Here is a 26,460-nt window from a genome sequence, read left to right as displayed (position 1 = left end):
TGTCTAGCCTCATCTTTCTAGTCTCTTTGCTGCCTTGTGCCACTATAGATGGTGACACAGCCTGAGAAATTGGTTTGGATTAAGACTAACATACACTTGTCAATCTTCTGAGGTTTAGTCAAGCTCAGTTCCTAGCTCCCTCATCCTGTTCACACACAGCCATGTGAGCACGTGGGCTGTTGGAAAGAAGAGCAAGACAGAAGGTGAGAACAAGCATCAGTTTTTGGAGGGATTGCTTCTCTGAACAGCAATGCCTGATTTAGTTGGCTGTAAAATGACAGTTTGATTTCCAGCGAGACAAATCCTCGTATGCAGTCTCTATGGGCAACGGGTCGTTCTGAGAAACGAAGTCGACCTGCATCAGCCACTAGAGGGGCCTCCCTCCCCCGAGCCACTCACTGCAGAAACCCTACAGCGTCTGCTTGAAGTTTGCCTCTTGCCTAGAGGTAGCCTTTGTGATTTTGAACACAAAAATTAAAAATGAACTTTCATCCCCAGTACTAACGTTCACTGGTTTATCATTGAAAAGCTGCAATAACAACAACAACAACAATAATAATCATCATCATCCACACAAAAAAACCCAACCCAAACAAACAAAAACCCCCCACAACACAAAAACCCCACACCCACCCAAACCAATCAACCAAAACCCCTTACATTCCAGGCAGTGAAAATAATGTCACCTTCTTCTTTCCACTCATTTAAAAAAAAAACTGGTTATGACTTTTGCCAGGCACTGATCAAATTGCTCTTAGTCCTTCACTGAGAATCTGTACTATGATAACAAATGAAGTGAATGAAGTTGTCTCATCTTATTCTGAAATGAACTCCCATGTGTCCGGCCTTCTTGGAGCCCCTGCATTCGTTGAGAGGGTTAGAAGACAAGATGTGAGAGTTTCCAGCTAAACAAGGGAAACCTGCTTTGACCTGCAGCTGAAGTGAAGATGAAGAGGAAGACAGTTCTGATTGCTGCAGGGCTCAAGATCTTAATCAACCGTCACCTCCATAATTGGCATGAAGCACCTAATGAGGTGCTGCTTGCAACACTGGGCCACAGAAAGCCACTGGAATAGTCAGTTTGCTCCTGATCAGAAACTGGGTAAACATTACCCTGGGGCTTTTTGTGGTCACCGGTTTGGCATTGCCTGAACTGCCTGTGCAATATAAACAGAACGTTCTAAGTTATTTAGCAACATTGTGCACCAAAATGCAGTGTAGTGGTGCACCAGATGAAGTGCTCAAGGGTTAAGAGTCAAAAGAGAAGGCAATTTAAAATAAAGGAATTTACCATCCTTTTTCCTCCCTAAGACTGAACCTGTCATTCAAATTTGTCTGTATTGGAACAAGGCAAATTTCTCCTTTGTAGCTCCTGTGCTTCATTTCCACTGGAGCCAAGAATGCTCAACATCTTTAAAAACCTGCTCTCCCATATCTGGAAAGAAGGTAATAAATTGTTCTGTCTCTGCAGACTGTTTTAGATTGGGCTGACATGGTGACATTTCTTAAAGAAGATCTTAAAGAAAATACAGATTTTAAGTTTAATACACTGATGGAAATTTTAATAAAGTCCAAACTAAGTGCAATGAAAAGACAGATGGAAGAAAAACCCCACTGAATTTAGCAAAATGAAACAGTTAAAAATAGAAAACCCTTAATTTTTATAATATTTGATAAAGGCTTGTATTTGGGCCTTTTTAGGTTACAAGTTTTCCTGGAGTCACCATTGCTTTCCTGAAATGTTTAAATCAGCAAAACATTCTGCACCAGGAATTGCGCTATCAAAATACATTTGGTAATTCTAGTTACATTAACTGTGCAAAAATGTGTGGATATGATAAAAAAGTGCTCTGAAAAATAAAGGTTATAACATATCACTGGCAAATAATTTAAGATGGAGAGAAATAAGCATATTTATTCCTCAAAGGCCATGGAGCAAAAGTACAATTATGTACATTTGTTAAAAGCATTGCTACAAGCTGTTTGCAGACAATTCCACTCCCTGCCTACTTTCTCATATACTCTTGGTTTAGGATGACTTAGGATGACTCTTGGATGACTTAGGATGACTCTTGGTTTAGGATGACACTGATCATGTAAATAATGACAGGAATGTGAAATGGTCTCTATCTACTCTCTAGGTCAATGACCCCTTTCATATTTCTTAATGCTTCCCACCTTCTTTCCTTTGAATGGATGCTTCTACTACTTTTCCAGTACTCTGCTGAAGTTATTAAACTGCATTTGTCATGACACTGTGAGTCAGCAGATTTCACTGAACGGTTTCAGCTGTACTGGGGCTCCAAGCCTGGTTCACAGACTGTATTGTCATACCTCTACCATCTGTGTCTCAGTTTAGAATTGCAGGTACTGCCCACCACTCTATGAAAGATGTAATTATTCCATTTTCAAAGAGGCAGAGAAAAATGTTCAGGCTGCAGGATACTCATGAAGAAGAGAAACAAAGATGGGAACGTTACACTTGCGCTGTGAGATACCACAATAATTTTAGACTGAAACATTCTTCCTCTGAAATGAAGCACAGAACAGCTGCCTTGGTATTTAGGAATGCACAACCCAAAAACCAGAGTGATGGCTCACGCTGGCATTGCCTGCCTTCTGCCTCCTGGAGAGGAAAAAAAGGGGGAGGGGGGTGAATGGAGGGGGGAAGTAGTTAAATAAGAAAGCGCTATTACTGAAAGTTCTGTTCAATCCTCACAGATACTTCCAAATGCTAGAAGAAGGTTGACCGGTTTACACCAAAAACTCCTATTTACCGGAACATTTTTTTTCTGTGGAAGACATACACTTTTATATTGAATAACTGGTTTTAGTAGCGCTAATAGGAAATGTAAGTAGCTGTAAAATCTATTTTTCCTTTGGGAATCAAAATTACATGTCCCACCGGCGGGCCTGGCTCCCAGCGCGCACTGGATGCCCCGAAGTCCCGACAAGTACGGCGGGGTTTGCGCCAGCACCCTTCCGGCGCCCTGCCCAGCAGCCTGGAGAAGCGAGTCAGGGCTGGCCCAGGCACTAGGGGTCGGTTGAAGGCAAGCGCGGCGCAGAGAGCCCCTTCAGGAGAGAAGGCATGGTCCCTGGCCTCCACCGCGGCGCCGAGTGCTGGGCCCTGGAGCTGCCACCCGCTGTCGCCTAGAAGCCGGGCACAATAGTTTCCTGAATTTTACTGCTGACAGCCCTTCCCACTTTTTTTTCCCCTTTTCTGGGCAAGGCAGAGGCACGGCTCACCTCAGCTGGCAGACCCTCGGCCCTCCGCCCAGTAGCGGCTTTGGGAGGGACAGAAGGATGCCCCCAAGCGGTGCCGACTGCAGTGGAGAGATGCATAGCAGAAAGCGGCGAGGGCGGCCCAACCACGCGTGTCCTCGGCGGGGCCGGAGCCGCGCTGGCACCACCCTCCGCCAGCTGAGCCAGGGCGGTGCGGCTCCGCTTGCCCCCTGCTGGCGGCGGGGTGGCAGACGGGCGCCGTGCCCGCAGGGCGGGCGAGGCCCCTCCATAAGAGCGGGGCCACGGCGCGGCGGGTGTGTCCTGTCGTTGCTCGCCCACCCACTCGCCCGCCCCTGTGCTGTGGGCTGGGAGCAGGGAGAGGAGGAGACGAGCTGGAGGAGGAGGAGGAAGTGGAGGCGGCTGCGAATAGCGGGCAAATGGGGAGCTGAGCGGCTGCAGCAGCACCGCGGCCGCGCAGCAGCAGCAGCAGCAGCAGCGGCGGACGGGCACAGAGGCGAGCTCGGCGGCGGGGTCTGTGTGGGTGGTGGTGGCCTGGGAGAGGGGAGGTGGCGTGCGCCGGCAGTTGCCGCTCGGCGAGCAGCAGAGGCGGCATGCCTGCTCGGCTGGCCGCGCCACGGCTGGCAGCAGGCTGGCGGGGTTAGAGGCTTCCCTGCCGGCAGAGGCACCTTTGCTGCACGCCTCGGTGAGCTGCCTGCCCGGTGTGGGGAAGGCCTGTCGGGGGCTGTACCCCGCTCGCCGGCGGCGACGGATGCTGCGCCTGGCTCGGTACAGCGGCGCGGCGCGGCGCAGCGCGGGCGGGTGGGGAGGTAGTGCCGAAGTCCTCTGTGAGCAATCGACTGATCTTCCTTTCTCTTCTCTTATTAAAGCAGTTGCTTAAAGCCGCCGGGCTGCTCCGTGGGCTTATACCCTTCCTGGCGGGGCGGTCGCCACCTCTCCGGGCCGTCAGTATGCAGACCTTTCTGAAAGGGAAGCGGGTGGGCTACTGGCTGAGTGAGAAGAAGATCAGGAAGCTGAATTTCCAGGCCTTCGCCGAGCTGTGCCGGTAAGGAGGCGGCCCCCACCGTGCCGCGGGGAGCGCCGGGGCGGCGGCCGAGGGGCGGCGGCGGCGGCCCCGGGATGGGGCCGGGGCCGGGCCGCTCCGAGCTCGGCCGTGGTTTGCGGCGGCCGTCGGGCGTTTTGTTCTCGGTGTGTGATTTCCTATAGCTGGCTCTGTTCGCCAAGACCAAGGGGAGTCAGGGCTGGCCAGCTTCTTCCAGGCGCCTTGTTCTGCGCCCGCAGGGCCGCCGCTGAGGTCTGCCTTCTGCTCACCTGGGCAACTCACTCCCGGGAAGCTCGGGCCAGGGCGATGCGCATCGTGTGCGTGCATGAGGGCCCGGCACTGACCTGGTCTGCTGCTTGGTGGCATTTCTGTCACTGCTTCTCAAGTCTCTGGTATTCCCAGTAAAATAGTAAGGTTCATGAAACTCCCAAATGAGACTAAGATTCAGAGCTGAAACTGAGTTATTATTAGCAAGAGTCAAATGACTGAAAATTTCTTGATGTGGTGCAAACCCACATAAAATTAGGGTATACAACCTCCTGAGTGAGCCTGTATTCACTTGAGAGATGAATGAGATGTCTGAAAGTGGTATAACTGCATCTATTTTCTGCAGTCCCAGAGGTAAAAGTTAGTTTGATAAGCTGTAATTAGACTTTATCGGAATAGCTTAGAGGATAATATATCTACTTTATTACACAACTTTATTATTTAAGTGGAAGTATAAATTCCAGGTGGGTCCAGGATCTTGTGACACATATACGTTACAGCTTCTGATACTGAATAACAGCATTTAGTTATTACTGTCTAATAATGTTTGTAACAAGTGTATGAAATTTTGACAACTGAAAATATTCTCAATGACCCATGTTCCTGGTTTCTGTGAAGTTTGTTCAAACTTTACAGAATATATTTTACAATGCTTCAAATACATTTTATTAAACCATGTCGTGCTAGAAACACCAGTCCCTGTGAAATTTATGTTGGCAGCGCTTACTCTTCTCTGTGAAGATGGAGGCAGAGGAAACAAAACTATTTCGAGAAAGCGACAGGAGCTTTTCCATCAGCTTGTATTCTCGGCATTCTGTGTTCTCTGTCAAACTTCGGCAAAACTTGCCAGAGTTTCCTAAAGCCTAGAAAAGGCCACACATTCTGCTTTAATGCATTTTTAAATTTCCTGTGCTTCTCCAAGTAAAATAATTAGGTGAATAATGCTAGGCTTTGACCTTGCCTAAGAGATTTTCAATTGGGTTTTGTGACACTCAGAAATACACTTTGACCTCTAATAACCCTAAGAAAAATGTCGGGTTTAGGAGCTTGAGGTTTGGTACATGCTTTTTCATGCCCAGAAGCAAAGGCTGATCTCAAAAAATGCATAAAAAGCTTTTTGTAATGATTTGTCCTTCACTCTCGATATTCTTATGGTTAGAAATCTCCAGAACTGACTTTCTGTTCTTCACTGTCCTTGTCTGTCTTTTTGACTAGATTCTTTGCTTCAGTTTGCTCGATTTCAGAAATTCTTTACTTGTGTTGCGTAACACAAATCTGCAATTTCTTTGTATACTGTACGCTGTGAAAGTTAACCCCAAAGTCTGTGTCCTGCTACACTTCACTAATTTTTTGATGAAAATGAGGCTACCTCATTCCACACAGGCTGCACTCACTCTGAATAGCATTTGCAGGCATTGGATAGATATGTCTGTTCACTCATGCTTTAATATTTTTAAAAGTTTAATATTAGCCTTTCTGTAAAAGGTGAGTTAAGTGTTTGGTTTAAAGATCAGTACAGTCGCTGATACCTTGGATGCTCTCTTTTGTTTCCTAGTAACTTCCATTGACACCAGTGGGAAGCTGCATTCATACAGGCAAAGATTTGAAGGACTTACGTGTAATATCTCTTTGGTTGCCTGTGTGTTTAAGTTTGTTGCTGTAGAAAAAATGGTGCCAGGCTTAACATACATGTTAGCAGAAATATTGTGTATGGTAGGAAATAAAGCCAGTGGACTCATTCCTGTACAGTGATTCATACATTAGCATGGACTATGTGTGTATCTGTGTACTCTTTGTACTTTATGGTGACTGTTACTTGGAATTTATGTGCTTGTTGCCTAGGGATATACTTTCTGGATGACTACAAAGTTCACTTTTGTTCGTATGGGTTTTCGATGAAGCAGTTGTAAAATCCAGGAAAGCTTCCTAATGAGCTCTTGAGGCATGCTGAGTATCAGGAGTATGCTAGGATGAGAAAAGTCTTCACTTCTTTGCAGTCTGCTGGGGCAACCAATTCTAGTGCAAAGCACTGGTGTCTAAACAGATCATGGACACACATTTCAGAATCTGTTTGAGCTGTAGCAGCTGAAATGCTGTTACATTGTCCTAGTTGAAATGAGATGTGAGTGGACCAGGTGCTGCTTTGGGGGATAGGCGTTTCTGCCCCACAAAGGCTGGGCAGGAGCTTAAAATACTTTCCTCGTGTTTATATCTATCTTTAAAGCGAACCTTAGGCTGCTGGGTTTCAATGGGCTTCCCTCTCAATCTTTGGCATCTGAATTTTTCTAGTTTGTTACCATACAACATATAGTCACTTGCCCTCTTTTCTTAAAATTTTTACATGATTCTGTGAAGTCCTGGTTACAAATGTCATAGGCAGAAGTCTCTTGGGGCTTTTGCCTGAGCTTTATACCCTCAAGGTAAGCTTCTTTGTATCAAAGGCATTTGAGCTCACCTGCACCTTTAGTGTCTCCTAGGGGAGACTGAACCTGAATAGGGGCTAGGCTCATTTTCATTCTCTGATTGAACCTGCCACTATGTATAGAGAGGAATGGGAGCTCCCAGTGCTAGGATAGCCATCTTCCATGCTATTCCTGTAGCACCATGGCAAGGGGCATTCCTTTGGGGCAAGGGGTGCCCTCACTTCTGATCTCTGCTTCTCACAGTGGTTTTCAGTTCTACCCAGCAACTCTTTTTTTCTATGTAAGCTGTTAGAGTAAGACTTCTATGTTCCTTTCTGTCATTGTTAATAGTTTCAGTGGGGACAAGAGTGTCTGTCTCAGTCTTGCTGATATATGGGCATTTCTATGTGAGATGTGGTATGGAGTTGAACTCTCCTGTGCAAAACAGGGCATTTGGTATAGGCTTCTTATCTCATCAGTGAATTTATTAGTTGAGAGGCAATTTAAGAAACTACTGCTGCCAAGTTGTCCTGTGCTTTTGTTTAGTAAAGCTGCTAGGATACCATGATTTATGTTGAAATTGCTATTATCTGCATGCTAGCATATATGTTGCAGCTGTACTTCCCACAGTAGGACCACTTAGGGGACTCCACTGTGCAAATGTCAGCTTTGGTGCTTCTGAAGTAGACTTTCCTGTGAGTCTTTATATTCAGCTCCACCAAGGTGATGGCACGATTTCATAGCTTTAGGTAGCTGGCTACTGGTGAAAGATAAAATATCCATAGCCTGTTAAAAAGTAAGATAAGGCTTCTAGGGACTCTTAACTGAGAATTTAGGAGCCTGTGATGTAAGCATGTAGTTCTGATATTGTCACGTGTCCCTGCCACTGCTGAAAGGAACATTTCCTTCTTTCTCTAGCTGCTTAGCTTTGTCTTCTGTTTAAGGCTAAGTTTAGTGGTTATGCAGTTGGCAAAGACTCTCAGTCCAGTCGGTTCCCTGCTCATCACATTGACCTTGGAATGGTTGTTGCAGCACAGGTGCAGGAGCACTAATACAAGGTTAGGGAAGTAGAGATGCCCTGTTCCATTACAGAGATGACAGAGCTGTGTTCTGAATTGCAGGTGGTGGTAAAGACTCTTGGATACCCATAGTACCCTTTTGTAAAATATGCATAGATGTACTGCCAGGTCTCTCTGGACATTGTGAATCAAAAGATTTCCATTCACATTATACAAAGAGTGGTGGGAGTGTAGAAGAATGTGTGTATCTCTTCAGAAAATGAGCTTTGTGTGTTTGACACCAGTTGAGATTAGTGAGGGGCAGCCACTTAAAAATGTCCATTTGCTTTATAAAAGCCTCAGTTTCCTTGGTGGTTGTCATCTGTTGGCATAGTCTCTTCTGGGAGGCACAGAGATGAGGCAGTAAGGTTATGGCAATGTGACTAAGTCAGTGATATGAGGTGAAGTTAAATATGCTTCATCCAAGAGGAGGCAAATTAAATTCACCTTATGCTGAATGATAAGCTACTTCTCAGTTTTGGGCAATAGCATTCGTATGTGAAACTCTTTTAAGTTTGCAAGGCAATGTGGTAGCTTTTCTGTGTAGCTATATGCATGAGTCAGAATTTCCTCTTTCCAGTGTGTGGAGAATGAATAGTAAAGAAGTTGGGGAGTTGCCTGAAGATATGATCTGTGTCATGATAAATCCTGCAGTTTGACAGAGGAACTGACCTGGTTTGGGTTGGAGCAGAGCAGATTAGCTTTGGTGGTATTGCTTTTTGACTTTGTCTGTTCTGGGTGGCTGCACTTTCTGAGGTTGGCGGCATACTTTTGCGGGCAGTGTCTGCTTCTGCTGGTGGTGGCATTTGGTGCTTCTGGTTGGTACCAAAGATTGGTGTGCAGGCTGGGGTCACTGCTGGGTTTTGCGCGCTATGTTGCGGGTGGAGGCTGCAACTGCAGGGAGGAGTGAACAGTGTGGCCGGCTCTGGGCTGAACAGCAGGGTGTTCAGTTCTGAACACATCACATTCAGTGTGGGGCTGGGGTATCGCAGGAGCTGGGCTCTCTTTTTCAATGACTGGTACTCTGGGAGGGCTCTGACCATTCTGCCTTCAATCCTGATCCATGAGTCCCTTAATTTGATTCCCATCTGCCACTGAGTTGAGTCTAGGACTTCTCCCCCAGTGGTGATGTCACAGTGATGCATTTGCCGCTGGGGAGTTTGGTTCAATATTGGCTTGCTTATATATATATATTTTATTGTTGTTATTTTCATTAAAGTAGTTTTAGTTTTCCAATCCATAAATCTTTCTCCCTTATTCCTTTTCTCTTCCCCTTTGGGAAGGGAAAGGAATTCCTAAGAGAGCATCTGTCACTAATTTAGTGGCTGGCCCAGCCCTAACTTTGACAAGAACTGTGCTTGTACATCTTAATGTCCACCTGGATTATTTATGGTCAGGTTTTATTGTACTGTATCTTTCATAAAAACAGGGTGAGCGTCTGGGAGGAAAAAGTAATCAGGAAATTATAACAGTTCCAAGAAAATCAAATTCTCTCCACAAAAGAAAATGGAAGTGAGGTAGTTCAGAAGGCCTTCTAGTACAGCCCAACTGTAGTTTTTAGTAAGCAAGCCAAATTGTCACCTTCCTTCCTTTGGGAGATCATCCGTGGCAAATTGATAGCGTTCACTGACGCAGAAGAAGCTGCGCCTTCTTGGTCTGGTTTGGATTCCCAGGTGCTGCCCACTCCTGAAGACTCTTCTGAAACTTGATGCAATGCTCTTTAATTGCTACCTGCATCAGTTCAACAGGTCTTGGGTTTATGCAAGTGTACTTTTCTTTAGGTAGAAGTAGCTCCTGTTAGAGCATACATCACCTGTCCTCAAGAGCACTTTGGTATGAGAGCTCACTCTGGTGATATTGATAATTTTTTGTTGTTTTCTTTGGTTGTTGTTTATTTGTTTATTGTTTTGTGTTTTTCTTTTGCTTGGGGTGTTTTGATGTGTGGTTGCTTTTTTTAAATCGAGTTATGATGAAGCTGTTTTGATACTGGATCAATCTGATGACATAGCAACCAATGATTTTTTTTTTTTCCCCACCAGATTATTAGTATGGCTAATTTAATGCCCAGTTTAAATGCCTGTGTGACTTGGACTTGGTGGGTTTTGGGGGTTTTTTGTTTGTTTTAAAATTAATTGTTCAACTTCTGCCCATTTAATTTTTGTGCTAGACAGTTAGGCCTTCCTTTAGCACATATGAGAAGCTACTCTGCTTAGTAAATGTAGCATAAAACGGTAAATGCTGTTGCAGAGGCTGTAAATCTGTATGTCTCTCTCTCTTCTAAACTTTATTTGTGGTCTTGTGTGCCATGCCTGTGCGCAAGACCCTAAAGATGAGATTTAAGAATAATGCTGGTTTGAGGGTATTAAATTAATCTGTTTCTTTATATAGCAGTCCATGGAGTATACTGCATATTTTTTCCAGGGGATTTTCTTTAACCCCAATTCCCCACAAAAAACCCTAAATACTGCTTTTGTTAAATGTTTGGCTTGTTCCAGTTAGGTTTTTATAGCCTAAAAAGCCATAAAAAGAAAACGTAGGTGTGTTGATCAATAGTTCCCATTGTTGCTTGTGTTAGTCTGAAATACTACACCTCAAGAAGTAACTGGGTGCTGGGTAGGTGGGTAAGACATCAGCTCTGACAAAGACTTACAACTGAAACTGACCTCCTGGTGGAAGTTGTTCTAAGACATGAAAAGTGTTTGTGATAGTAGCAAAACACCCTTATATTTCTTGGTGGAGAAGTTGTCTGTGTTTCTGGGTTCCTACTTCTTCCAGGAGTCTGTAGAGAAGACTTGACATGCCAGAAGTGGATATATGTGTGTTTTCCTAGTCTCTGAGAGCACTTACTGGTAGGCATCCTTCTTGGAAAAAGCTTGCAGAACCACTTAATGGGAACATGGAGCGCAGCCGCTCAGCAGTGACCATAACAATCACTCTTTCATAGCCACTTTGTTTCATGGTCTAGCAATCATTTACCTCAGGTTCAGGAAGTTTGCATCTTCCTTATGGTACATCCTTTTACCATAACCTGTTTGAACTGATATGCAGCAAGGACCAATAATAGGCTTGGTCAGGTGGTAGCTCTTCAGAGAAAGATCTGCATTCATTTGCACATTGCAGGCTGAATATGAATTGACAGTGTTAGCAGCAAAAAAGCCAGTCTTGGGGTATGTAAGTTGGAATGAGGCTTTCAAGGCACGTGAAGTAATGCCTGTGTTCTGCACAGCACTGATAAGGTTGCTGCTGTAGTAGCCTCACCTATTTGCTTTAGTTTGGGGCACCACATTTCGAGGAAAAAGCAGGTCAGAAGGAGATCGCCTGAAGGAGAGCAGTGAGAAGGATCAGAGGCCTTAAAAATACAGTGTATTGTACTGTGTTACTCAACATCAAGAAGAGGAGGCTGGAGATGGATCTTTGGACACCATAAAAACCTGTTACAGAAAAAAAAGGGTGAAACCCCAATCAACCCTGAACACAGTCCCCCCTCCCCCCCAAAAAAAACCAACCAACCAAACCCAACAAAACAAGTGTATTCTGCAGTTCCATTATACACAGAACAAAAAGTAGTGGCCTTATGTTGTGGCAAGAAGGAGGGATGATAAATAAATGGGAAAGAGAGTGGGATTGTCTAAGTAGGCAATGGAATATCTCTCAACCTCTAAGACTGGCTTGGACAAATGTGCTTGGCATGGCATGGGCCTATGCCCTGTTTTCAAACCAGAAGATGTTGACCTCTCCTGAGGTCACTGCCATCTCTGGTTTGGTTCAGGCACCTTTTGCACTATTATAAATGTGTGCAGCTTTTTGGAATATATAGGCTCAGCCAAAGGGGGGTGTCTGAGGTGACAAAACGTTTGCTCTGCTTTAATGTGCTGCACCTGGGAACCACTGATTGACAGTGTATCCCCTGATATTAACCATATAATGTGCCAGCAGCATCACAGTTGGCACTTCTTGATGAGTTGACATTCTTGAACGGGTTCCAAAGAAACAAGGAAGTGGAGCATGTGTAACACGCTAAAATAAACATGTAAATAGATAGAATAAGCACCTGTGCTGGGCATGTCTGTGCCATAATGCTGTGGAACAAATCCTCTTCTGCCTGGATATCATCTTTTTCTCATTTTTGTGGTCAGTCCTAGAATCAATAGTTGGTTTTGTACTGATGGAATTTAACTCTCATCACAAGGAGTTAACACCTTTTATATGATTAAGGAGGAAACTGCTCATACTTCCATACTGTCTAAATACTGCACAAATACTAATTAAAATTCTCTCTTCTCAGAACATGGCTTTTTAAGAATGGCTTTCAAAATGACTGAGTTTCATTGAGGGGGGGATGTCCCTTAGTTCGAAGTAAAATGCCTTTAATTATAATTCTCTTTCCTCTCAGCTGCAGCACTTAGGCTGTTTTGGCCACAGTGTGATTGCCATTCATACAAATTCTGTCAAATAATTCCTGTGAATTGGGAACCAGTGCAGGAACCCACTCTTTTCCACAGCCAGGCTACTAACTGTGTGGGCAGAGCCTATTGCACTCATTGTGTTTGCTCTGAGGGTTCCCTGGATTCTGATCTGTAGAGTGGAGAGTCATGTTTCTAAATCTAATGATGCTTTAGGGGAGTAATTGGCAGAGCCAGGCCCTGAACTTGGAAGCAAATTCGGTTCATGTTGAGCTGTTTAATCTTCTCTGCTCAGATGCCAGTTAGTGAAGATTTATGTCTCATTTTGTCTTGTCACATACTGCTGAGTCATGCTTGCTTGCTTGGAAGAATTTGAAGTTGGTCCTTCCTCTCAAAAAACAGGCTTTCTCTTCATCACATTCCACACGGGCTTTTCTTCCTCCTTGTCAACAAGTCATCTTTGGTTCTTCCTCTCTGTAACACATTGGTTCTGCATGCTTGGTCTGGGTTCTGAAACTGAATTCTCCATGATGCTCCTAGCAGAAGAGGAAAAAATACTTGAATGAGACATGTCTGTAGTAAAAGAGAAATTACTGAATCTTGGTCTGAGAATCCGGGATGCTCCTGGACATCATTCATCAGCCCCATGTTGGTCCTGTCAGACCACACCGCAAAGGAGCATGCACATCAAGGCTCTCCTTGAAGAGTGCTGCTGGGCTAAAAGAAACCTAGTTTGAGTTGAATGTTTTGACCATAAGCAACACAGTTGTGCTTTTCTGAAACTGTGTGTTTTAAAGTGCTTGTGATTTTCTGCTGTGTAATTTTCCCCCTGATACTAGGTATGGATCAGTGCATGTTAGCAGTGTGATGTGTTCTATTGCAGCAGGAGGAAATAGTTCAGAGAATTCTTTGAAAACAAGACATTTGTCATTGCATGTCTTAGTGCTTAGTAATGATTCTGCCTAACCTTGATAAAGTTATCTGCGTGTCGAGGCAGCTGGTTAATAGCTGATAGAACAAGCGATGTCTGGAGTGATTAATGGCACTGGAAGGAAATGATATGATAAAGGTCCACTTGTGACATGCCACGCCTGCCCCATCTGCAGCCACAATGCTGCACTCTGAAATGACTTCTGTGGTTAAAAGAATTGGTGTGATGACTAAACTTGTTCCTTACCTTGTCAGCCTGGTTTCACTACAAAAATGGAAGGTGTCATTATTTGTGTGGGTAGGCTACTAAACACTGCATGTTTCATCAGTATGCTATATTTTAGTGAGTCCAGCACTGGCCACTTAACCCTAATCAAATATGTTATTTTTCAGGCGTGTTTCAGTGGGAATCTTCCTTATTTTCTTGTAGTTAAAAACCAAACCACAGAAATTAATGTAAATACTGATAACTGTTGCTCTTTAGCTCTCTCTGCATGTCATACAGCTATGAATAGGTGCTTCTTTGTTAAGGAACATGCAGTTCCTTTGTGTTACAAAAACTTGACTCTCTTCAGGGGATTTTACAGGCTGAAGATCCAGCCCTCTCTGCCAGCTGTCACTGGAGTTTGGTATGAGTGCAGCCACTGTAGGCTCTCCTTGCTGCCATTTCAGGGGTAAGAGGGTGGTATGGGGTAGTGACAAGGTTATTCCTGTACAAGTTCATTAATTTCATAGGAGAAGCCCATACTGCTTGCAGGTGTTTTGGTTGACAGGCCAGCTGAAGAGCTGAGGCCAGCCAAACAGACCTGAACATGGTCAGCCAGGACCTGAGTGATGGTTGTAGCAGATGCTCCTAGAAATTGAGGCACAGAACAAATGTGCTCATCTTCCCCTTGGCAGATCCTTTTGTCAGTCACTGGTATACAGACTTTGGCAGGAAATTATGTCCGTAGTACTATATTTAATAGCCAGAGATGGCTCTGCTCCACACAAACCTTTTAATACAGTTTGGAGCTCACTTTCATTCCTTCCATCATAAGAATGTAAGGAAGCTATCAGCACATGTTGGCTGTTGACTGGTTCCTCTGAGGGTAAAACATGACCAAATATAAAGTTGCTTATGCTGTGTTGTGGGGTGTTTTTCTTGGTGTTTTGTTTGTTTTAAACTAGTAGAGGAACAAGCATTCCTTTTCTTTAAATGTATGTATACAGGTACATTTTACCAAAAAAACAAAGAAAAAGCACCCTGGCTCTTGACTGAATAAAAAAATAAAAATGAATCATTCCAGTCAAGGTCCTGTAAGAAGTTCAGAAGTCAAATGTTCTTTCCTGCTAAAAATTCTTGCAAAAGAGGGAGGAGGAACTAAAACGAGGGTGCAGCTTAAGAGCCATCTTCTAACTTCATCTAATGCCTGCTAATCTGTGATTTACCATCGACAGCAGAGTTTTGTGGGATGTAGAAGACCCTTGTAATTGAAGCAAGTGTCCAGGTTCACATTTGCTGCCTGACTGGGTTAAGTAGTCATGTAGAAGGGGAGCACTCTCCAAGAGTGAAGCGCAGTATGAGTACTGCAGTAGTAACAGAAGCCCTGTCTCTGTAGCATTAATGGCAAATACATACTTTTCAAATAAAGTCTGCAAGTTTCTTGTCTGGTCCTGAAAGCATTGAATTTCTCTGCTCTTTGTTTTCATTCTGTTAACACTGCCTATCTGTAGTTTCAAGTATGGCTTTGAGAGCTGCTTCAACTCAGCAGTCTTTCACACTGGTGTCTAAACCAGACTTTTCTTTGCGGGTCAGTCACTAAGCAGAGAGTTGCATGCACTCCGACCAGCTAAGTGGCTTTAGAGTTACTGTGCTGTCTGGCACAGGTGCATGCTGGCAATGTGTTGACTTGCGATGTTTCCATCATGTGTGGCTGTAGTGTTAGTGTCCTGTGAGATAATTTGGGTAAATCACATTATCAAGAGGCTTTACAAGGCCCCCTGGTGTGATAGAGCTGTGTGTGAAGCTCAGCATTCAGATAGGCTTGCTAGTTGGAGGGGTGGGAAGAGGAGGATAGAGGGAGCTTGTTCTGAGGTTGCCCGTGGTGCTGCTCTTGTTTTGCCGACAAAGAGGAGCTGTCAATCTGGCAGTTTTCAGGCACTGAAAGAAAACTCCTATAAAAGTGTATGTAAAAGTATATGTGAAGGAGGACAGGGGAAAAGAATCTAAACAAGTCTACTATTCTGATGAAAGGCTGATGGAAAAAGAGAATTGTAGTTGCTGACCTGCACCCTGTATCTGGCAGAAAAGGTGAAGGCATAAAAGGGGAGAAATACTGTTGCCAGTGCATTGGGTTGGAGTACCATGTGCTGTGTAAAGGGCATGTGATGATAAAATTGAGTGGGACCCTTTGTCACTCAATTTTCTTTTTCAAAACTGCTGCCTTTTAAAATTGCTGTAATCTGTGGAGAGAAAGTGGTTTGTGCTACACTTTTAGCTGTTCTTTCTTGCATGGACTGCAAGTGGGAGCTGGGGCTATGGGAGGAAAAGATTCCTTTGAAGGTAGACAGGCACTGAATAGGGTTATGTTTTGACTTTGGGGCTTGACATTTTGGTGTAACCTTTCCTTCTGTCTCAAGGAATAAATCAAAACCCAGGGACTCTGTCAAGGCTAGAGTCAATTTTGAAGAGAAGCATTTTTGACCTTTTCCCTGGCCTTCATAAAACCAAAATTTCAGCATGCTTTGAGAAACATAAAATACAGACTTGGTGCTGGATAGGATGTTGAACTCTTTCCTTAGTCTTTCTCTTTCTGATGCTCTTTTAGGCCCTCACTTTTCAGCATCTGAGAGAATTTATGCTTTGAGTTGTGTTTTACTTGCAATTCAGTAAAGGGAAAAACCTTTGGTCATAGATCCACACAAGTTTAAACTACTTTTGTTGGGAGGCTAACTTTGTTTCAAAAACTCTCTAGCTAGTTTCCCTTCTGATTCCTCTGTTAGTGCAATGTGATCGTGGCTTTGCTTTTCATGTCTGCTATGGGGCAGAGATCTTCGCTTCTGTTGCTTACTGGTTAGTGATGGATTGGAGGTGTTTAGGAGGAGACTGGATAGGGTGCTTGGTTGCATGGTTTAGTTGATTAGGTGGTGTTGGATGCGATGATCTCGAGGGTCTCTTCCAACCTGGTCTATTCTATTCCATTTTTCAAATAGCATTGCACCTCTTTGCAGTAAAAGCAGTGGATCTCGCTATTGTCTGGTCTAACTCTAACTTACAGCCTCTCTTGGGTCTCTTTTCCTTAAAGTATATAACAGGTTATTTCTCATTCTGGATGTTGTAATCAAATCACATGGATCTTAAGCATATAAGCTTATGTCTCACTGAGAAGGCTCTGGAGAGTAGAGAAGACTTTACTTGATTGCTGCTGGTCAGCTGCTGTGTTTTAATTTTGAATGTTTCAGAGAGGCTGGTGGATTGTAAGTGCTCGTTTGGGTCAACTAGGATTCTGCCTTTTGGGAGGCGAAAATGATACTGGAAGGAACCAGAAGTGGTTGATTTAGAACTCCCAGGCGACTCTATGCTTTTCTGTCTTTCTTTTCCTCTAGGTAATACACTCAGGTGCACAGTTCAGAATTATAGATGCATCAGAAAACCACTTCCGTGTGCACTGTGCCAGCCACCAGCTTTTTGTAGTGAAACTTTCTCACTTTTGTGCTGCTGTCTTAAGCAGTTTCCTGATCAGCTCAGTGCTGCATCTTGGCTCACAATAGGTATTGTTTGTATGGGGATAGACACAATATTTTTGTGCTGTGATTTGATCACTCATTTGTCTTGAATAATCTAGTAAAATGTAATGCTTAACTCTCTTCCTTTTTTGGCAGGTTTTCTCTTGTATTGTTGCAGTGGTAATGAAACAGCATAGCTCTAATTGCAAGGGATTACTGAAGAAAACCAATATTTTTGGATGTTTCTTTTGTCTTTGGCTATGGAACAGAGAGAACAGCCGGAGGCAGTAGGTTGGGGCTTTCAGTCTGAACTGCTGTGGCTGTCAGTACGTTAACAAAAGTCCCCTGATTTTTCCCTTGTGCCTAGTCTCTCCTGTTTGCCATTGTGAAAAAGGTCTGTAGAACCAGACAAGAGAGCCTTTTTCAAACTGGAAAATGTGTTTCTGAAACCACAGAACACGTCTAGAGCATTTACTACAGCTAATGTATTTTTACAGTTACTTTTTTTCCTTTGTTAGCTTTGGTGCCAGTGGACTGTGGAAGTACATGTTTCTTCCCTACCCCAAATTACAGTAACTGCAGTTAGGAGACCTTAATTAAAAAGCTTGGTTTGTATCTTAGGCAAAGAATTTGGAAGAAAAGTAATTTCATTCTAGGGCAGCTTTGCCACAGATTTTCTTCTGGGACAAAGCTGTTTCTTGATGTGCAAGATCAAGATCTCTAAATCTGTTGTTCTCTAAATGAATTAGATGGGGGTCAAGTTCTCTGTACAAGTGCTTATGCCTAAAATAGTAATCCTCATGCATGAATTAGGCTGAGAATTCTCAAAAGCTCTTGCTTGTTAAGGTGCTGGCTATTCTTGGCCTTGTCAAGATCTGAGCACCTTGACCTAGTCCAGCTTCTTCTGAAGCTGTTGGAAATCTTTGTAGCTGGATTCCTTGGAAACTGGATATACCTGGTGTTCAGAGGTGGTTTTGTTTGGAAAGCCTGAGAGACAAGGATGCAAATGGGATTTGTTCAGTGGCACAAGTTCAGTTGTAAACTTGGAATGAACACATGGACTTCTGGTGCTGGTTTATCCTTGTTTTGTTGCACCCTAACTATTGAGAGCAGGCACTTAAAAGATGTAATGGCTTGATAATAATGATTGGCCAAGAATCAAAAGCATGGTAGGTATTAAATGAAACGTGCAACCATGGTGCCATTGAAGTACTTGAAGTGCCGCCTTGGCCTAGGGAAGTATCCAGTAGTGTAATCTGAAATGTTTTTGTAGGACCAAGTATAATATTTGAGTTTCCTGTTTCTTATTAGTGCTGCTGCCACTGTTTCTTCTGTTGACTGATGTGTGGATGTGAAATCTCCCTGTAGGAATAGATTTTTAGCACACTAGTTGCTGCTGGTAGTGAAACTTGAAATGCAAAAGAATTGTTTCTGGAAAGCGTACATGTCAATGTAAAATCTTTCTGTCCTCTCCCCATTAAACTGAATTAGATTACCAGTTGTTTGGGGCTGATCCAGGCAGAATGGAGCAGCCTAGCAGTGCTGCTAATATTACAGCAAAGGAAGGCTTGTGGTGGAGAATGTTCTTGGTTAAACAGTTTTCAGTTTTTAAACCAGTAATGTCTGGGGGTCATGTTTTCAGCAGCCACTCTTGCCTTGAGGGGATAATTGTTGGAGTCCTCTAGAAGAACATGGATGGAAGTTCCTTTTTGGTTAAGTTTGACCTTCTTTTGATGAAATTAAAAAAGGCATTAGGTGTTGCTGGGGTGGTTTTTTCCCATTCTCTGTGTTTTTGAGTATGAAAATTCTATCCTTTAATATCTCAGGAAAAGAAATTGTTTATTCAAAATATGTGATGTTGGTGTTAGATGCTGTACTGTAAATGTATAGTTTGACTACAAGGGAGTTTTGAAACATGTTGCCCAGACAGCTTTGAAATATGAGTAAAGTCTTAAGTGTGCATGGGTGAGCTGCAAACAATTGAAAAAGAAATACGATTGAACCCAGTTGTCAAGGACCCCAACATATTTTAACAGTTTAGCTCTCTTGCTTGCAGTGAAAGTCAAGGAGTGTAATCTAAACATTCCCAAGGGAAAACAAGGAGGATAGTTAATTTGCTTTAGATGAAGCTTAGTATTTTACGGTAGGCTCTGTTGGTTGCCTCATCTACAAGACTATGCCTGCAGAACACTGTTCATTTAATCTGCGTATGTGAACGTTTCAAGAAGTTGTCTTGCCCATGGGAGATAAAAAATGCCCGAACCAGAATGAGGGCTTTTTAGGCTACAAAGCGTCATGAGGTCTGTGGTAGCAGGTTGGACTCCATGATCTTTGAGGTCTCTTCCAACCTTGGTGATACTGTGTCATGAGGTCTGTGGTGACAGGTTGGACTCCATGATCTTTGAGGTCTCTTCCAACCTTGGTGATACTGTGTAACTGCCTCTTCTCCTGGTTGGAGTTCAGATGGACAGCTGTGAGCCAAATCTAGGAAAGATGACTGATGTGGCGATCAGAGCAGGCTGCCTGCTATGTGATGCCCTTCCTGATCTGAGGCAAGGCTCATGCATACTTAAATTGGGGTGCTGTTCCTACTTCTTCTCAAGGAAGTTTGTGTTGTTGAATTGTCCTGCTTTGAGAGAGCCTGTGTACTGTTCACCATGATTTTCTGGGTTACTTGAGGGCTACTAATGGCTTCTTTCCCTGATGTAATGCAGGAAATTCTTACTGCAGGTATTCATACTTTGTGCTCAGTGTCCCATAGAGTTCCCATGCTCTTCACCTGTTGGAGGTTGCCTTTCTGTTTTGCTGCTGTTTTGTCTCCTGTAAAGAAACAGTGGTGCTGTGTGAAGCATCTGTAATGGCAGGCTTCATCCACAGCTTCTGTCACTTGTATTCTTCTAGCTTGTTCCTCATTAGTGGAGGTGTTTGTTACTCGACAGCATAAACATGCCATGCCTACGTGCACTACTAGAAAGGTGCAAGACCAGTGACATTTCGCCTGGTGCCATTAAATTACAGCACAAGAACTCTGACTGTAGAGACATTAGATAGTGCAGCTTGAGTAGCTCTAGCACCAAGGCAGTGGTAAAATTCAAGGAAGAAATGGAAAGAAACTTGATCCTTGATACTGTGTTCTGTCTGTAGTTCTCTTGTGTACAGGCAGAGAATTTAATAGCAAGTTTAGCACACAGGTTATCTTCATAAGCATCTCTAAGCAGTTTATTGTCAGTTAGGATGCAAGACCTTGTGGGTTAAGGGCTTACTCACAGGAAAATATTTTAAAAATACTTGAAAAAGAAAAGTCTTCCTGCTTTGAAAAATATTAAAATTTTGTTTAGACATAAGGGCCCTTTGACATAAAGGCTTGTTCATTCTTTCTCAGTTCATGGCCTTAAATGGCCAGAAATGGAGGTTTAGATTTTCCTTTCATTTCCTAATTGCTTGTCTGTAGACTGTTTTATCCTTGTAAGTAGAGAAGTTATTTTTCAGCAGAGAAAGTCTTCCTGAGAAATTCTAGCCATGACCTTACTAGGATTCTTCTAATGAGAACACCACAGTGTGGAAACAGTGGAATAAAATAATAATGAAATGGTCTTGTGTCTTTCCAGCATCACTTCTGACTGGATATCCTGAAATAAGCAGTATACATATACATAAAGCAGTAGACCCTCTGTAAGCAGGGTCTGTGATTTAAAAGTGCCCTGGGGCCCACAGCTGCTGTTGCAAACTCCATCTGAAACTGGTGATCAGAACTGTGGGTGTTATGTCTGACTGATACACAGGTCAGTGATGATTGGTTAAAAAAAAACCAAGAAATTGCACTTTAGTACTTTGCACTGAAGTGGGTCTTCTCCTGAAGCTTGGCCTTTGAGAGAGGACTCTGCTGCAAAATGAAGGCTGGCCTTGATACTGTTAGACTGACATTGATGGGCTTTTGGTTGGCTGTGCCTTCTGGAGAGTCTGGGTGGTCTGCAGCCCTGAGGGTCTGAGCTCTCTGTGAGGTTGGGGTGATGTTTATCTGGTTCTGCCTTAGGGCAGTGGTACAGAGATATGCAGGCCAGGCTGGAGGAAGACTTCTTTTACATGTTATGGTTGGTCATGCTAGAGTTCACATGAAGGGAAAAAAAAAGTAGATGCTCAAATTAATCTTGGGGAAAAAAATATAGACCTGGCAACTCTCACTTTTGTCTGGAAACTAATTAGAGAAAATAATTGGGGGTGAAGTAGCATGTCATTGAATTGTAAGGGTGTAGTCCAAATAAGATAACAACAGTTTATGACTTCTTAGAGTGCAACTTTTGCAAGGCTTTTATTATAATTTTATAACCATCACAACTTTATTGTTCAGGAGGACTGCAATGATTTTGAAGAGGAAAGGTTTTGTTAAGCTGGAATAGCTTCCACCCTTATGGTGATGCCTGTGTGTCTTGCAGCTTACTCTGGAACTGTGGACTGTGTGCTGACCGAGCATGAAACCGTGTGAGTCCAAGTAGGTAGATGATACTCACCCATTGCAAGAGTGAAGTCAGTGAGACTGAGCAGCTATGTGCAAGGGGATTACGTAAAGTTGGGTGTGGAGCAGTCGTCATCTTTATGAAGCATGGCTGACAGCATGGGTCTGTTGTGCAAAGAGCTGTGAAAACATGCTGCCTGGGAAAAATACTTCTTGGGATAAGAAATCCTGCTGTTGCAGGTAGACTTGTTAGTGGAGTGTAACAGCAGACATTTGGTCAAGAATTCTCTTTTGCCCTCACAAACAAGACTTTCTGGAAATATTCTGAGCAAATGTCATTTTAATTGAGAGTAAATTTGTGCATTTCTCAATGTGTGAAATTTCAGTCATTTTATTAACTGTTACTTGAGAGCTCTTAAGTGACAGCAAATTGAAAGAAGAAAAAGCACTTTCCTCTGTAGATGAGCTTCACGGATCCATCTGGAGTTTTCAACATCATTTGGAGCTCTTCATGTGGATTTGTTTCCCACGTGTAGTGATTCCTGTACCTTTTTCAGAATTGAAGTAATTTAAAATTGAAACCTTCTTACAAGTCCCTTGTTTTTATGCTGATTGTATCTCCAATTAACCTGTGATGTAATTCTGGCAGGATCTTTAAGCTGATCCTATATTTGGCACTCCCCAATCAAATGCGAAGGCTCTAAAGAGAGAGCATGAGGAGCTATTGTGCATCCAATGAAGGGCAATGTGGAAAGCAGCCTGAAACAGCAGAGGAATCATCAGCTTCTCCTTGCCCTGTGTTGTACAGTCACCTATAGGCTTGAAATCCCAGTATGTGGTATAGCATCGTCTCCACAGCACTGCACTCTTATGTCTACAAACAAAAGAAGTGAGCAAGAGAAAATGAGTATGCTTGTCCAAGGCAGATTTGTTCTGTGATCATGTTTAATCAAACATATAATCAACATTTAATCAAACATTTAATAAACTGCTTGCATTTTTCCTTCTAATTAGTTGCTGCCAATTACTGGGATTGAAGAGTGAGTTTCAGGGTGGAGCCAGACAAAAATAACCCAGAGGAGAACAACTAACTGCTACTGTGCCTTTGTGTCTGCCTTTCCAGCTCTTACCCCGAAGATGGATCAGCTGTTTATACATCCACCTCCTTGGCAATGATAATGACAATAGTCATTTTGTAGATTAGAATAGAAATCTAGCTTTTTATCTTTACCTTTAAGGGGGGTTTAGGTAATTTTATAAACTGATCAGTGTGTTGGGATCACACCAATGTTATAATGGGGAGGGGCAGGTACCAGAGAATGTTGATAAGCCCATAAAGGGAAACAAATGTGAAAGATGCAGCTGAATTGTTTGCCTTTTTTTTTTGTTTTGTTTTGTTTTTCCTGGGAAAGAGAATGAGGGCATGAGTAACAGAGCTCTGGTATGATGGTATGATTTAGCTTGTCAAGGCAACTTCTAGAAAATCTCAGGAGGCCCAAGAAGTTATCCGGTTTTTCTAGTTGCGCCCTGTAGCAGACCTCCCAAGCAGATCCAAATTTGGGCTACAAGAGAGTCCGGTTAGAAGATGTAATAGTGTGTTGGGGACTGTATATCAACTCCTGCATGCACTGGCCAAATTTGGGAAAGTTGTAGTCTTAAAACACATGTGCTCAGTCACTGATGAAGTGATAGGTCTAACAGCTGCTGCCTAGGATAAGTTATGAAAAAACCAAAAAGGGCAGTGTTAATTAGAGCACCCTCTGTCTGTGTACCCCTGGTGTGTCTGTCTGAGACAGATTAGTAGCAAGATGTGCAATGGAAGGGCAGGGGTGTGAGGAAGAGCAAGGCACAGGCTGTGGGTGTTGGCCTAAGGCAGAGCTCTGAAGGTGACCTTTTGGGCAAAGTGCTGTCTGTGGATGGGCTCAAGCTGGTCAGGAAATTGTTTGGGTCAGAGAAGGGGTGCTCTATAATTTGAGGCAAACAGGATTTGCATTGAAGAACTTAGGTACTCGTCACTCCCTTTACCTTATGGAGGGGTGTGCATTTTATATGACAGCTTGGGTGAAAAACAGGCAGTAGTTGTTTTTCTCATGTGTAATTTTTCTTCACTGAATCCATTGAAAGAAATAAGGAAATGAGTGTTCTGACATATGCTGCTGCTTAAAGCAAGAGGCCTATGGACCAAAGAGACAGGGAAAATGTTAATCTTTCTTTAACAGCAAACTTCAGTGTAATTTAAAGCAGATGCACTTCTCTGAAGTGGTCTAAACACCATGACAGGGAATTTTCACCAGGTGGGGTGACAGTTATCTGAGAAACACTTTTTTGCCCTTTCCAGATGCAGAAACTATTATAAGTGATGCAGACTTTTTGTCTTGCTGTCTGATCTCTCCTCAAGCTTAAAGTTTGAGCTTTCTTACCTTGGCTGATCTGGTGTATAACAATCATGTGTTCATCCCTGTCTAAAGCTTTTGCTATATTTCTATGAATCTTCATGCCCTGCATTGCCTTCATATGAAAAGGATGAGAGCAGTACCTTGTTTCTGTACATTGGGTTTCCAGCTCCTCAAACTGCAGCCTCTTCCAACATGACCTGTGGAAAACACTCTTGCCTTACCTGAACTTAGTAAGGGTTTTTGTCCAGGGTGTGTAGTTTGGGTTTGTTCTGTTGTTTTTTTGATTGGTTGGTGGTTTTTTGGTTTGGTTCAGGTCTTTTCCTCTCTTTTCCACCCCCCCCACCCCCCTCATTCCCCCACATTTTCATATCACTTATTATTATGTATGCTGTATAGCAAAAACTTACTAATTTTCTGTCTCTCCATTTAGATGCCTTTTTTCCATGTAAGTAGGACCATTCTCAAATACTACATGTTGCAGATGTTTTATTTGTTTCCTGGATTCACGTGTAGTTGGTACAGATCTCCAAGATGATTCACTACTGCACTGTCAAGTACTTTATCCTGTTGCTTGTCAGGGAAGTTGGCTACATGTCGATAAATGAAATATTTTCAAATGGTGTGATCATCACATGTTGGAAGCCAAGCTTTTTGTTTTATTGCAAGCCTCTCTAATAAGCCTTCCAAATAAAGTAAAATAATTTTTCTTTGATCTGTGTTGATGTAAACTGGAGCAGAAGAGTCAGTTGCAGGGGAGGGAAATTCCCATTATTGGTATTGGCATCTGAATCTGTTCCAATGGAGAAAACCAGTTCAGTTCACATTCCTTTAACTTCTACTGTATACTTTTTGCTGAATGCCTTTTTCTTCTCAAATAGGGTCCTAGGCTGCAGAATTGTACTTCTCAGATTCCAAGTGCTTTTTCTGGTGTTCTATTGATGTGGATTTGATATGTAGTGAAATAAAGGTGAAATCCTCATTCAGATGATTTTGGAACTGCTTTTAGCAAACTTTTTTTTTGGGGGGGAGCTTAGTCCCCTTTAGAATAACAGCTGCATTCATAAGTGCCCCAGACTAAGGGCTGAATCTTGATATACATCTCAAAGGGAGCAAACAAAACAGAGGATCTAATTGGGTAAGTTATGTGAACCTAAACTGATGCAGAGTTTGGGGGGGATGGGGGGGGAAGCTTTCTAGGAACATTGCTTGCTTAATTACCTGTGCCAGACCTTTCCATGGATGTCCTTTTAAACCGATGTAACATTGAATTGGTGACAGCACGTATAGCTGGCCACAGTAACTTCTCTGCATTGACTTTGACTGTCAGTTATGTCTACGAATCTGACTGCTTATGATTCCATAAATGAAGAGGGAAATTTCTTCCTCAAATATGCAAACAGTGTTCACTTAATGAATGTAGGGGACAAGAGCTCAAAAGCACTCTCAAAGCTAATGAAACTTGAGGGAGACTTGGTGTCTGACTTCTGCAGTGCCAAAACATTAGGGCTATCCCTTATGTAAGGTTTCTTCAGTGAACAGACATGGTAACTTCTTTGCATTAACTTACTCTTGTTTGTATAATGAAGTTTTGCATGAGGGGAAAAGCCCCAGACACCTATATATCTTACTTGAAGCCTGGCTGGAGATGAATAAACTCATTTTTGCATGGCAAGTAGGTGAACTTAAATAATGTCTCTAATTTCTGCCAAAAAATGCCCAGCCGCCTTGACAGATACATGAAGGGGAGTGGGGGGGGAATTAATAGTGTATTATGCATTTCTCATACATGTCCCAGGGGATAGCTGGCTTCTATACAAATTCCAAATGGTTTGTTCAAGGCTGTTTGCCAAAATCTTGGAAAGTTGCAGTGGGTGTACATCATTCAGTTTCAGGGTTAGTGGATTAAAAGTGAATTCTAGACGAACACCGTCTTGGCAGATATGCTCACCTTTTCGTTTTAGCAACCTGGAGATGTGCTTTCAATCTCTCTCCTTATGTGCAGGAAACCTGCAGTGCCAGCCTGGGGTCCAGTAGAGCCTCATTTCATTTGCCATACGGGACTGATTATCCCTGTGTGGCATGTTTATAGAATAGAATTAACCAAGCTGGAAAAGACCCTTGAGATCATCAAGTCCAACCTATCACCCAACACCCATCTTATCAACTAAACCATGGCACCAAGCCCCTCATCCAGTCTCCTCCTAAACACCTCCAGGGATGGTGACTCCACCGCCTCCCTGGGCAGCCCATTCCAATGGCCAGTCACTTTTTCTATGAAGAACTTCTTCCTAACATCCAGTCTAAACCTCCCCTGGTGCAGCTTGAGACTGTGTCCTCTTGGTCTGGTGCTGGTTGCCTGGGAGAAGAGACCCAACCCCCAACCTGGCTACAACCTCCCTTCAGGTACTTGTAGAGAGCAAGAAGGTCTCCCCTGAGCCTCCTCTTCTCCAGGCTAAGCAACCCCAGCTCCCTCAGTCTCTCCTCATAGGGCTTGCGTTCCAAGCCCCTCACCAACTTTGTTGCCCTTCTCTGGACATGCTTCAGCAAGTCAGCATCCTTCC

The 26,460-nt window shown here is 43.3% G+C and overlaps 1 protein-coding gene and 1 long non-coding RNA gene across 3 annotated transcripts in view; both read left to right on the top strand.

Moving 5' to 3' along the window:
• The first annotated feature begins 3,653 nt into the window (after positions 1-3,653).
• The window catches only part of ITPK1 (inositol-tetrakisphosphate 1-kinase), a 125,739-nt gene continuing 102,932 nt past the window's right edge, over positions 3,654-26,460 (top strand). The window contains exons 1-2 of one of the 2 annotated variants that reach the window (XM_068148809.1): positions 3,654-3,736; positions 4,113-4,285. In XM_068148809.1, the coding sequence (XP_068004910.1) occupies positions 4,191-4,285 (95 nt within the window). In that variant the 5' untranslated portion in view covers positions 3,654-3,736; positions 4,113-4,190. Of the gene's footprint in view, positions 3,754-4,112; positions 4,286-26,460 lie in introns of both variants that reach the window. The other variant, XM_068148808.1, reaches the window with a different exon arrangement.
• On the top strand, positions 12,877-24,901 carry LOC137446339 (uncharacterized). The gene is made up of 3 exons (XR_010988622.1): positions 12,877-13,251; positions 20,659-20,832; positions 21,484-24,901. It is a non-coding gene; the product is annotated as an uncharacterized lncRNA (long non-coding RNA).

Source organism: Melanerpes formicivorus, unplaced genomic scaffold (genome assembly GCF_026170545.1).
Source record: "Melanerpes formicivorus ecotype bairdi unplaced genomic scaffold, bMelFor1.0.p_v2 SCAF_17, whole genome shotgun sequence".
Taxonomy (NCBI): domain Eukaryota; kingdom Metazoa; phylum Chordata; class Aves; order Piciformes; family Picidae; genus Melanerpes; species Melanerpes formicivorus.
Note: the sequence above shows the minus strand (reverse complement) of the source record. Positions and strands in the feature narration are given on the sequence as shown.